Source organism: Myotis davidii, unplaced genomic scaffold (genome assembly GCF_000327345.1).
Source record: "Myotis davidii unplaced genomic scaffold, ASM32734v1 scaffold327, whole genome shotgun sequence".
Taxonomy (NCBI): Eukaryota; Metazoa; Chordata; class Mammalia; order Chiroptera; family Vespertilionidae; genus Myotis; species Myotis davidii.
The window spans coordinates 1,350,922-1,363,616 of NW_006298628.1; the positions used below are offsets into that span (position 1 = coordinate 1,350,922).

A 12,695-nucleotide genomic window follows, 5' to 3' on the forward strand; every position below is an offset into this window, starting at 1 on the left:
CCGTGCCAGACCCCCGGGAGGCGCCCACGGAGTATTGGGAGAATGAATGAGCAAATGAATGAATGACCAGGTCTGAGAAGGAGGCCTCCAGGTGGACCGGGGTGTGGCCCGGAGCCAGGGTTTCGTAGGGAGCCGGCCAGCCCAGGCGGCCGCCCCAGCCCCGAGGCGTCCTTCCTTGAAGAAGGTGAGGCCTCCCTGCCTGGTTGGCAAGGTCTCTTGCCCACTGGGCTGAAACTGACCGGCATCCCCTGCCCGGGGGCCCACCCCTCCAGCCCCCCTACTCTCACCCTCCCACCCAGGAGACCGAGGTCCGAGGCCCTTAGGAGATTACACCAACTGGTTGCCATCGTGGAGTGAGTGAGATGGGGCATCCCTGCTTTTCCCACCTGATGCCCCACCTGCGCCTTCCTCGCCGGCCTCACTTGGGATGACGTAGACTTTTGTCAGGGCCTTTGGCACTGGACCCAGCCTTCCCTCCGCCTTGGCTGTGTAGGGTGGAGTTAGCACAGGATTCCCAGTTCACATGTCAGCTCCCCATTGCTTCATAGCTGAGTGCCCTTGGCAACCTACTTCACTCATTTATAAAATGGATTATAGTTCTCCTCTCATAGAGGTTATGAGGATTCGGTACGATTGTGGTGTGAACTGTTGGCAGGTAGCAGATGCTGAAACATGTAGGTATGATGGCTTTCTTCCCACTGTAAAATCTAAAACTTTTTTTAGGTGGTCAGACTTATTCTTGGGACTTTCTGACAACTGGAAAGTGTAGGTTGGCCCAGGGTCCTTTATCGGAGTATTTGGCTTCTTTCCCACCCCGGGAAGATGGCCAGCCTTGTTTCCACCTGGCCCTAGGACTGCCGTGGGAACCGTGTACTCCAGGCATCTGGTCGGCGCAGCCTTGCCCCTAGGGAGAAAGAGGGTGGGTTTCGCTGAGCTCCTCCCGTCCTGAACACCAGGGAGAATGGAGATGGGGCCTGAGGGCCTTATTTTCACTCTGATAGTCACTCGTTTACTCGTTCATTCAGTCATGAACCAGCCAACATGTATATTGAGAGCCCAGAAGGCCTGAACTAGGGAATATGGAAATTGCAAAGCCATATTAGACACAGTCCCTTCGTTAAAACAAATAAGGAAGGGCGCTAGAGAAAATATTAGAAATGCTAAGGAGAATTCCTTAAGAATCTGTTTTCCTTTCTTGGATGTTCCATAGCCAAACCCCTATTTGCCTTCTTCCTTAGGCTTTGGTTGCTTGGCTCATTTTTCCTCTCCTATCCCTAGGAACATTATACTTTAGTGTTAATTTTTTTTTAAGGCCTTTACTGATCGTGGGAACTGGTAAATGCTTCCTTAGCAGATGTCACTGAATCATTTCATGTGTTGATTTGATGTTTGGTTCTCATTCCCTTTCCTAGGCTGCCCTTCCAAAGGCCACCATACTGGATCTGTCCTGCAATAAACTGACTACTCTCCCGGTAAGACCAGCAAGCACGCATAATTCCTTCTGGAGCCCTGATGCTTCATCGTCCTGTTTGGAGAAGTTGTGTCATAGGCATAGTTTCAGGCTAGGCCTGCAGGCAGCCTTCAGCTAAATCTGAGTGTTTTGGGGGTGGAGTCATCTCAGTGGGAAGGAAAGCAAGGTAGGGGCCTCATTCTTTAGAACAGTGGGAAAGTCAGGCCACAGAAAACTAAAGTCAACAACAGGATGCTGGCTGAGTCCCTTACTGGGCTCACCCTTTTTTCTGCCTGATATTATTACTTTATAAAATAGTTTATCTCCCTATTTCATAGAGGAGACTGGAGAACTTCTTAAATTGCTATGCATTTCAGAGAGAAAGCTGCTTATAAACAGCTTCCTGGTGCAACAGTTAATGGGAACAGGAAAAAGCGTGGTCGTATGGGACTCCTGTGTCATTATCCTTTCAGTCTTTAATTGCTTGAGATAAGCACATCCAATCTATGGTCAAATCCTTTTGATGTTTCTGTACCAGTTCTCCTTTGTGCACCTGTGTAGGCGCTGGACTCGCTTATCCCTCAGCCTCTCCTGGGTAATGTGCTTTCTCCTCCATAGCAGTCTCCCTCGCAGTCAGGGCTAAGGGGTTGTCATGGTTGCCTTTCCCATCCATTACCCTGGCCAAGTCCCTTCTTACATTCTCTGATATTCACTCATTTACTCAGGAATCGAGTCTCGGGAGTTGGCAGTTTCTTCTCTGGGTCGTTAGTCCATTCCCCTCTCGGCACTCACCTGGACCTCACTCATTGTCTGTAGCATCATCCCACGGCTCATCAAGAACCATTTTTAATACTGAAAAGGCATCTGAGCTCCCACTTGTCCCAGGAAGTATTTTGTGCTGAATTAAAGAAGGGCAGAATTCCTTGCAACCTGACACCTGCTGTACACTTTGTCGATGGTCACTCAGCACTCCCACGTGTACTTTTCAATCAGTTGTCTTGCCTTCCTCGGCAGTGCAGGTCCCCTGGCGTTTACAAGTCCCCAGAGAACACGAATAGTACCTTGAAGGCTTAATGACAAGAGGGATGTTTTGACATGAGCTGAAGAAGAGCCAGGATATGGGTAGGGTGTGCCTCAGCCAGTCATTTAAAGAACCCTCACAGGGCACCTGTGCTGAGTACTGTGCTAAGTGCTACAAAAATAAAAAGAATAACACTGGTATTCAAGGGGCACTTGATCTTAGGAAAGTGGATGGTCTCGCTATGTTTTGACAGCTGCTATGAAAGGTGGACATAGGGTGGTGTGTGAGGACAGAATGTGTCTCCAGCCAGTCTAGTAGCAATGTGGAGGACAGGTGCAGCGGTTCTCAACCTGTGGGTCGCGACCCCTTTGGCGGTCGAATGACCCTTTCACAGGGGTCGCCTAAGACCATCCTGCATATCAGATATTTACATTACGATTCATAACAGTAGCAAAGTTACAGTTATGAAGTAGCAACGAAAATAATTTTATGGTTGGGTCACCACATGAGGAACTGTATTTAAAGGGCCAGAAGGCTGAGAACCACTGGGTTAGAGGGAAAACTGAGGGTGAAGGGACCCATATTTATTTTGTGCTACTTTGTGCTCAGCCCTTTTGCATACACTTCTCACTACTTACGACCAGGAGTGATGCTCATTATGTCCATTTTCATTTGAGATGGAATAGCTGGTAAAAAGTAGAGTCAGGATTTACACCTACTAGTAGGGGCCTCTGAGCTGGGGGCTCCTGGGCTGTTCTCCAGTGTGTGAGCGCCAGGCTTAGGTGTTCTCTCTTTGGGTCCTAGTCGGATTTCTGTGGCCTCACACACCTGGTGAAGCTGGACCTGAGTAAGAACAAACTGCAGCAACTGCCAGCCGACTTCGGCCGTCTGGTCAACCTCCAGCACCTGGATCTCCTCAAAAACAGACTGGTTACCCTGCCTGTCAGCTTTGCTCAGCTCAAGGTAACAATTCACGAACCAGTGCTTCATGGCCAGGGATGGCCAAGGGAGGCTCAGGGTCTCCTGGACCACGGCTTTGAGAAAGGCTGACCTCATGGTGTTTCCTACAGCTGGGACAGAGGAGCTCTCTCCCTACTCGTTTTGTTCCACTTGGAGGGACTCAGAGTGTGAACTCGCTTAGCCAGTCTCAATGCCCCGTCTCTTAATTTTTTTATTTTTGCCCCATCTCTTTAGAGCCTGAAGTGGCTGGACCTGAAGGATAACCCCCTGGATCCTGCCCTGGCCAAAGTGGCAGGGGACTGCCTGGATGAGAAGCAGTGTAAGCAGTGTGCCAACAAGGTAAGCCCCCCCCCCCCCCACACACACACACACACACTGGTGTCTCTTTCACAGACTCTCCTGGGACTCGCCTCTGCCTCCTCTTGTTTTCCCTTCCAGGGCACCCGTAGCTGTGTGTTGATTAACGTGCTAAGGTCTCCTCAGTACGTTTGTCTTCTATGAACCTGGCAAGCAATGGGACCTTTGTTTCTGTGTTTACTTTACAAGGAGTAGAACAATACTACTCTGGCTCTACTGCAGACCTTCCATTCTTAAGGAACCCGGACCTCCCTGATCCAACATTTCACTGTCACTGTTGTTTGAATGGGGCCAGAGAGTTAGGGGCAGTGGCCTTTCTGAGTCACAGAAAGGAACTTTGATAATAAAGGTATTGTTCGTATTTGTGAGGTTTTTTTTTTAAAATATATTTCTTTATTGATTTCAGAGAGGAAGGAAGAGGGAGAGATAGAAACATCAATGATGAGAGAGAATCATTGATCGGCTGCCTCCTGCACACCCCTCACTGGGGATTGAGCCCGCAACCCAGGCATATGCCCTTGGCCGGAATCGAACCTGGGACCCTTCAGTCCGTAGGCCGACGCTCTATCCACTGGGCCAAACAGGCTAGGCCCGTATTTGTGAGTTTATAGCTATAAACAGATGTATCCTTTGCAGTCCTGGCATTTGATTTCAGTCGAGTCATGTGAAATAGCGAGGAAATAAAGGCAGCATGGAAGACAAACATTGCCAGTAACCTTGAAGACGCCTCACATGGCTAAGAACAGCACTACTCCCATCTCTCAAAAATCCCCACCTCTAGTCATTTTCCCCTCCTGCTTCAGAACCGATTGCTGCTGCTTCCGCTGGGCACCAGCTGACTTTGGCTTTTGCTTAGATGGTGAACAAAAAGGCCTTAACTTTAAAAGCAAGAATTAATATAAGTGAAATGTGCGTATGATGAGTCTCTATAGGAATCTCGAGAGTAATGGACTTTCTTATCATTAGGTCAGGGCTTCTTAGATAGTCCCATCATCTGTACCACCTATTGTTATAAGAAACCAACAGCAAAATTAAGGCAGCCAAGTAACCAAGGCGACAGTGTGTCTGTGGCTGATGACACTGCAGGTGATCAGTGAAGTCCCATTTTGAAAACGTGGTGCTTTAGGAGTGACGGTTTCGAAGAACAGTAGTAGCTACCATTGACTACCGTCTCGGCACTGCATGCTCCGCGGGAAGTCTGTGTTCATATCTCTGACACTAGACACCCTCGTTGTGCACAGGCCTTTCATTTGTCCATTTGGTCAACAAACAATACATTGAACCATATGAAACTGCTGATACTCTACAGTGTGTGACCTATAGAAACAGTTTTTATTGAGTGCGAAGGTCTTGAGGAGTACTCACACATATCTTGCAGACAAAGCCCCAGGTAGCACAGTGCACTGTGGATGTGGTGTGCCCGCAACCAAGGTACATGTCCTTGACCAGAATCAAACCTGGGACCCTTCAGTCCCCAGGCCGACACTCTATCCAGTGAGCCAAACCAGCCAGGCAAAGGGACGTCTCTTAAACCTCCTAGCTCTTTATTAGCCAGCTGTACACTCCCCAAAACCAACTGAATGGTTGATGCTTATTTAAAATTCAGGGTGACACAGGGACTGCCTCCTTCATGCTTTACCTCCCTCCAGATCCTGTCACTCCTCGTTGAGAAGCCAATTTTTAGGAAGTTGATTCCCTTCAGAGAGAAGAGATTGGACTCCTGGGTTACACAGGATGGTTCCTTGTGGCTTCAAACCAGACCCTTGGAGGGAGCTGCTTTGGCAGGCCTGCCCCTGAGCCCTCTCATGATGGGCGTGTGTATGTCTGAAGTTCCCACGAAGTAAAACAATTGCATTTGAATACATGTCTGTCCTGTAGGGTGTCTAGTGCAGTAGTGAAATGCAGACCATTTGCTGTTGTAATTTACAATAGTTTAGGTTTTCCTCTCCTCATTCATGTGGTTAGAAAGATGAAGTAAAAAAGCAGCAGTATTTATTGAGCTCTCATAATGCCAGGGGCTATGTTAGGCAGCTAGTACAAGTTATGTAATTTAATCTTTGCAACAGGCCAGAGGAGTCTTATCTCTGTTTCCCAGATGAGAAAATCAGCTCAGAAAGGTGAGTCAAAGAAAGAAAGAGAGAGAGAGAGAGGGAGAGAGAGAGAGAGGGAGAGAGAGAGAGAGAGAGAGAGGAAGGGAGGGAGGGAGGGAAATTAAGTCACTTGCTAAGGTCACGCTGTTAGTAAGTAAGAGTCAGGATTGTATTGGGCTCCAAGCTTGTACTATGTCCCCTACATCCAAGGAATGTCAGCTGCTAAAACAATAACAAGGCGTTTACCTCCTCCCCTAACCGTGCCCATCATGAGAATCTGCGGTTTTTTAAATGAGAAGTCAGCCGCGACTAGCTGAGAATTCGAGGGGCTCAGGCGCCAGTGCGTGGTGTGGTGTTTGGGCAGAATGGCTCCTTCCCGTTCTCCTCAAGCTCTCCTGCCTCTGCACCAGTGAGTGGGACAGGCTCTGGTCTGGGAACTCAGAAGACCTGCCCTCCCAGCTGTGCTGCTTCCAGCCCACGAGGTGTGGACAGATTGCCCCGAGTCTCAGTTTTCTTCCTTTTGAAATGGGAATCCTGTTACTCCTATACCCAGTCTGTCAGTTGTTCATCAAACATGTATTGAGTGCCTATAATTAGCTAAGCTCTGTGCTCGCCTGCAAACAGGACAATTGTCCCTACACTTAGGAACTCACAGTCTTATAACTGAGTTAGATGAGAAAACTCCCCAGGACTGAGGAGAGGGGAACCTGAGGCAGCCAGAGGAGGGAGATCCGGAAAGCATCTTGGGGAACTGTCCCTGCTCGTCACAGAGCAGCCCATGCTCGTCACAGAGTTGCGGGGAGAATTATGAAGAATTATGAACTTGTGCACATCAGAGACTGTAAGTGGCAGGGGTTTACAGAGTCCAGTGGTCACCGAGTTCAGTGTCTTTTCCTGACAGCTGTAGTGAGCGGGGCTCCTAGACTCTTCTCCAGGGTTGGCACTAAGCTGGGACACGCAGAGGGTTAGCTCCATTAGCTCTTCTCTGTGTTGGGCTTGCGCTGATCTGGGATCTGGAGAAGAGCAGTCCTTTGAGACTTTCCCTGAGCAGAGTGGAGCTGTAGGCCACTGCGCGGAGTCCCTGAGCGCCCTCTTCTGCCTTTGCAGGTTTTACAGCACATGAAGGTCGTGCAGGCGGATCAGGAGCGAGAGAGGCAGCGGCGGCAGGAAGTAGAACGCGGTAGGTGGCCATCCCTCTTCCAGTCATCTTCCGGGCCCTGATCCAGCCCCTGGTCCTGCTTCAGAAGCCGGATCCAGTGGAGGAGTCGTGCAGAGCAGTGGGGAGCAGTGTGGGATAGACAGTATCATCTTTGTCTGACGAACCTCTTTCCAGTCTTGGTTTCTCCACTCAGCTCCAAAGTCACGTTCCACTGCTTGTCTGTCTGTCTGCCTGGGGGATTAATAGGCATCTCAGATTCGGCCTGGCTGCACAGGTCCTCGCAGTGTTCCCCAGAAGAGGAAATCAGCATCCCTGCAGTCATTCTAGCCAGGAACAGAGAGTTGTCCTGATTCCTTTCTCCTGTTACTCCTACACCCAGTCCGTCAGCATGTTTGTATGTGACTATTTCCCCGCCTCCAGGGCCAGCACCATAATCAGGCCTCCATCCCGTGGACTGCCACAGTACCTCCTGACACAATATCCGGTCTCCACACGTGTGCCTTCTCTGCAAAGTCCTTCTCCACACAGCAGCCAGAGAAATCTTAAAACAAGTCAATTATGCTGCTATTTGTTTAAAACCCTCTAATGGCTTCCAATTGAACTTTGAATGAAACTCAAACTCAGTAAGATGGCCGTCAAGACCCGCCACAGCCCACGCCTGCTTGCTTCTCCAGCCTTGCCTGCCCCCCGTTTCTCTCTCTCTCTCTCACACACACACACACACACACACAGAATACAGTTAACTTCAGCCACACAGGCTCCTGCTTTTGCTGGAACGCACCAGGTAGTCTCACCTCTGGGGCTTTGCTTGGCTTCCTTTTCCCTCAGAGCTTTCCACAGTCGGTTTCATGTAATCCCTCATGTCTGCACAAATGTTGCCTTAGGTTAACCTTAACCCTTCCTGAACCACCCAAACTAGAACAGCATCCCACGTGTTGCTCTCCCTCACGTCCTCTGTCGTTTACTCTGTGGCACATTTCTTTTTTACTATTTGCTCACTTATTGTTCGTCTCCTCTCCAGAGTAGGTGACTTAGGCACTAGAGCCTGGCTTGTCTTCACGGCTGTATCTTGAGCACTTAGAACAAGGCCTGGCACCCGGCGCTGTCGCTGCCTGGCTGGCTCCTGTGGTGCTGACTGCAGTCCCGGAGGTCAGAGCTGAGTTACGACTGTTCCTTACACGGGCATGGCCACTGTAATGCGTGTTTACTCCGACCTCTGCTGCTTCCACTGCTTCGCCCAGGCTCTCTGGAGGCTGAGTGTAGCGTGTTCTTGGCATTCCCAGTGCTCAGCTGGAACTGGGAGCCTGTTTGTTCAGAGAGGCAGTGGAAAGCTACAGTCCTTATAGTGCTACTATTCAGCTACATGATGGTTCAAACAGGCCTTTAAGCCCTAAAAGGACATTTAGCCACCACCTGTGGCCTTCTGGCTTTGGAAAAATGTACTTGAGATGTCCAAATAACGAATTTGGCAATGCATTTTTAGAACCCAATAATTTGTAAGTTGGGGACTGCGTGTAAACATCTTTGAACTGTGAAGTAAATCAGAATAAGTCTAGACATGACGAACTATTCATCTCGCTGTTTCAGAAAAACATTTCCATCGTCTCTGCCCCTGAACCTGAGTGCTCACTTTCTCTTCTTGCTTGTCCTTCTCAAGCCACATTCCTTCCCCAAGCGCGGGGAGACAGGACTCCCGTGGACTCAACACCTCCGTTGTTTCTTCTGCTCAGAGCCGAGTGGTAGGAGGCTGTCGATCGCTGTGCTTTCTGAGTCGGTACCTGTTCTCGGGGAGCACCGGCCTCATCACCCATGCCTATGCCCCTCTTGTCAGCTCACCCTGATCTCTTTGCAGCTTGTGGCTAGAAGCCCCCTCATGAGTCCATTCAGCAAACCTGAGAGCCGTTTATTATACTGCAGGGAGGGCGGAAAGGCAGCTGGTTCCTCTCGTGTCCTTTGGGACCCTTGGCTAGGGGAAGGGAGGCGGAATCCATGCTTTTAATCGCTCGGGAAAGCTCACTGGAGGTGTGGGGAGAGAAGCCATCGGGGGATCTTTTCCTGTAGAGGCCGAGAAGAAGCGGGAGGCCAAGCAGCGCGCCAAGGAGGCTCAGGAGCGGGAGGTGCGCAAGCGGGAGAAGGCGGAAGAGAAGGAGCGCCGGAGGAAGGAGTACGATGCCCTCAAAGCATCCAAACGGGAGCCCGAGAAGAAACCCAAGAAGGAAACGAATCAGGCATCGAGTAAGTGTCCCTCAGTCAGGCTCTGGCAGGGGCAGTGGGGAGGCGCACGGATGTGTTCCGGCGTGGGCAACCTTGTACACTGGTCAGATCCAGTGACCCCTCGGGCCTGGGAGCACCTCGGAGGGTTTGCTTACGAGGCGTGGGGGATTCTCCTTGAGAACAAGAATCGGGCCTGGCTGGCTTGTTCCCCCAGAGGCACATGTGGGGTTTTGGTCAGATGTAGCTGAGAGCATTACCAGGACAGGGAATTGCACTTTTTTGTAAGAGTTAGATTCTAAAAAATGTATTTCTTTATTGATTTCAGAGAGGAAGGGAGGAAGAGAGAGAGAGAGATACAAACATCAATGATGAGAGAGAATCATTGATTGGCTGCCTCCTGCACACCCCCCACTGAGGATCGAGCCCGCAACCCAGGCATGTGCCCTTGGCCGGGATCAAACCTGGGACCCTTCAGTCCACAGGCTGATGCTCTATCCACTGAGCCAAGCTGGCTAGGGCAAGAGTTAGACTCTAAAGTCACCAAGAAAGGTGAAGGATGCATGTGGTCACATGACTCTTAAGTCCCTCGCATCATCCGTGAAGTACTGGGCGTGCCTTGTGAGCGTGGTGCCATCTCAGCAAAGCCAGCACTGCCTACGGCTTTCTTTCCGCGTTGGAACAAATTACTCTCTTTGCTTGAACACCACGGGAATCATTTGGTCCATGTTCAGGGAGCCATGTGGTATAAAGACACATTAGCGTTTTGTCTGAGTGTGTCCAGTTGAATCTGTGTTGTTATGTGGCTCCTTGTACATGGGAGGGTCGTATACCCTCTGGGCCAAAGGGACCCCTGAGCAGGGGAGCTCTGGAGGGAGGCGGAGGCCCTGCTTTCCCTTGCTGGCCTTGAGCAAGTTGCCTGACCTCACCCCTTTTTGTTTCCTTGTGTAAAATGAGGATCCTCCTTCTTCCAGGGCAGTGACAGGATAAAGTGAGAACATCATGAATTCTCACATGAGGTGCTCAGTCAGGCTCTTTTAAATGTTGCCGAGTAATCTCAAAACCATTTTTTTCCTAATTATAAAGGTAATATACGAGTTCATTGCAGAAAATGTAGAAAAGTTCTCTCTAAATAGATCAGAAAATGGCAGTCACCTCTAATCCCTCATTCCCAGCAGTAATCACTGTTTTTTTTTTATATGTATCTTATACAGGGTGGGACAAAATTAGGTTTATAGTTGTTCCTATGGAAAATAATACCGTAATTAATAAAAAATACAAAAACAAACGGTTTCATGTATTCACAACTATAAACCTATTTTTGCGCCACCCTGTATGATATTAACAATATTAATATATCTCAAGGTTCTGACCGGATGGCTCAGTTGATTAGAGCATTGTCCTGATACACCAAGGTTGTGGGTTCAATCCCAGATCAGGGCACATACAGAACCAATGAGTGCAGAAATAAGTGGAACAACAAATCGATGCTTCTCTAAAAATCAATAATTAAAAAAATAAAAGTCTTAAAAGTGTTTCCCCAAGTGGGCAGCCCTCCATCCTTGCCTCCTGACAAGCCCCTCCCCTGATCCTGAGGGGCCTGGAGCATCACCATGTTTTCAAGGAGGACTTAGGACCCTGGGGCTGTGTGCGCCATGTGAGACGTCCAGAATGCGTTCCAGTGTTGAATGTCTCCCCTTGAATCCAAGGAGAAGGCAGCTTATATGTCAGTCTGCACATAGCAAGTTTTTAAGAGCTCAGATGTTCTTAAAACAATATTCATGCCTAAGAGGGGTGTTCATGGATCTGCATGGAAGAGAACAGCATTGAATGGTGGAGAGTGTGGGTCTCCTCAAACTGACTGAACCTTTTTGTCTCCTGTGACTCTGTCACTCCAGAATCCAAGTCCGGCTCTCGGTCCCGGAAGCAGCCACCCCGGAAGCACACCCGGTCCTGGGCGGTGCTGAAGCTGCTGCTGTTGCTGCTGCTGTGCGTGGCGGGCGGGCTGGTGGCGTGCCGGGTGACGGAGCTGCAGCAGCAGCCCCTCTGCACCAGCGTGAACACCATCTACGACAATGCGATCCGGGGTCTGCGCAGCCACCACATCCTCCAGTGGGTCCTGCAGACCGACCCCCAGCAATGAGCGTGTCCTCAACACCTGCTGCCTCTCAGCCCTGGGACTTGGATTCCTATGGAATTGGGTTCTGCTGGACACAACCTCTTTTTAGCGTCAGACCTACCTGCCGTCATTAAATGGCTGCTGATTGGTACTTGAGACCTCCTCTTTGTAGGACTTCTTTGTTCCTGAGTCAGGGTTCCCTGGTGGAATACGAAGTGGGAGTTAGGGAGAGGAAATAACCTCAGGCCTAAAGGAATAGGCTTGGGGATGGGGAGAAGAACAGCCTTTTCTAGTTGTTATACAGAACTGTAAAGGCAAGGCTCATTTCTCCTGAGTGGTCAGCCGTCACTACATTTACACTTTTGTGTGTCACAAACCCTTTCATTCCTCCCTGGGGACCCAGGGCAGATCAAGAGGCAGTGGGTTATCACTGGGGATTAGGACACCATGCTCAGCACATCGGAGGGGAGGGGCATACCTATTTTCTTAAGGGCCTCAGGCATTCAGACATTTTAATGACTGTACCGTCCCAGGCTCAGAAGGGGACTTCTAGACTATGCAGTCCAATAGAACACTTGCAGATAAGGAACTTGAGGCCTTCTGTGACTTGCTTATGGTCTCCCAGCTATTTTGAGGGAACTGCGCTTCCACTCTGGTATTTCTTTCTTTTCCATAATTTTGCCTTCCTTAAAACGTCCTGAGAGGCCAGAATGGAGTATCTCTCAGCCAGAGAGTGGAATCTTTCATGTAGACAGATTCATGACCCACAAGTAGAAATCTCATAGCCTTGAGGGTCTTGGGCAGCTCCTGTGGAGTCCTGCCCCTACTTACGTGACTTCCATAAAATGCCTCGATTTTAGAGCATTAACTTCCCCATTGCCAGTGAACAAGGCAGAGCCATGCAAAGCCTTCGCCTTCTGTGACAGCTGTTAGTTGGTGTGACTAAATACCTCAAAGGCAACCTGAACACTCCAGCGTCAGAGGCTGAGGTTTAAAACGGTTTGATTCCAGCCCTAGAACTTACCTGGGCAGCGAAGGGAATCCAGGAGCATCGAGGCATTTAAAGGTGGTCAGGAACGCTAATGACTTGTGCAATGAAGGGCAGGGCTGTCACTCTCTTTTGGCTAGAGTAAGTGTTTTCTTGCTCCGTGGCCTCCTCTGCTTCATCTTTGACAACAGCTGGATGAAGGGATCAGGAATGGCCATGTCATGGTGCCCACTCCCTGAAACTCCCGACTGCAAGTTCCTTGCCCCTTGCCAAGGACAGCAAGAAGTTGTTCAGGTTCAGAGATGAAGAGTACGGGCTCCAGCTTTTTAGGCTTAGTGGT

General features: G+C 49.7%; 1 protein-coding gene across 1 annotated transcript in view; it reads left to right on the forward strand.

The window, feature by feature from the left end:
• LRRC59 (leucine rich repeat containing 59) overlaps positions 1 to 11,525 on the forward strand; it is a gene marked incomplete at its 5' end in the record, with an annotated part of 40,184 nt that extends 28,659 nt beyond the window's left edge. The window contains 6 exons of the mRNA XM_015570772.1: positions 1,413 to 1,472; positions 3,276 to 3,434; positions 3,666 to 3,770; positions 6,986 to 7,058; positions 9,099 to 9,272; positions 11,147 to 11,525. Of these exons, the coding sequence (XP_015426258.1) occupies positions 1,413 to 1,472; positions 3,276 to 3,434; positions 3,666 to 3,770; positions 6,986 to 7,058; positions 9,099 to 9,272; positions 11,147 to 11,391 (816 nt within the window). The remainder of the gene's footprint in view (positions 1 to 1,412; positions 1,473 to 3,275; positions 3,435 to 3,665; positions 3,771 to 6,985; positions 7,059 to 9,098; positions 9,273 to 11,146) is intronic.
• Positions 11,526 to 12,695: the final 1,170 nt, after the last annotated feature.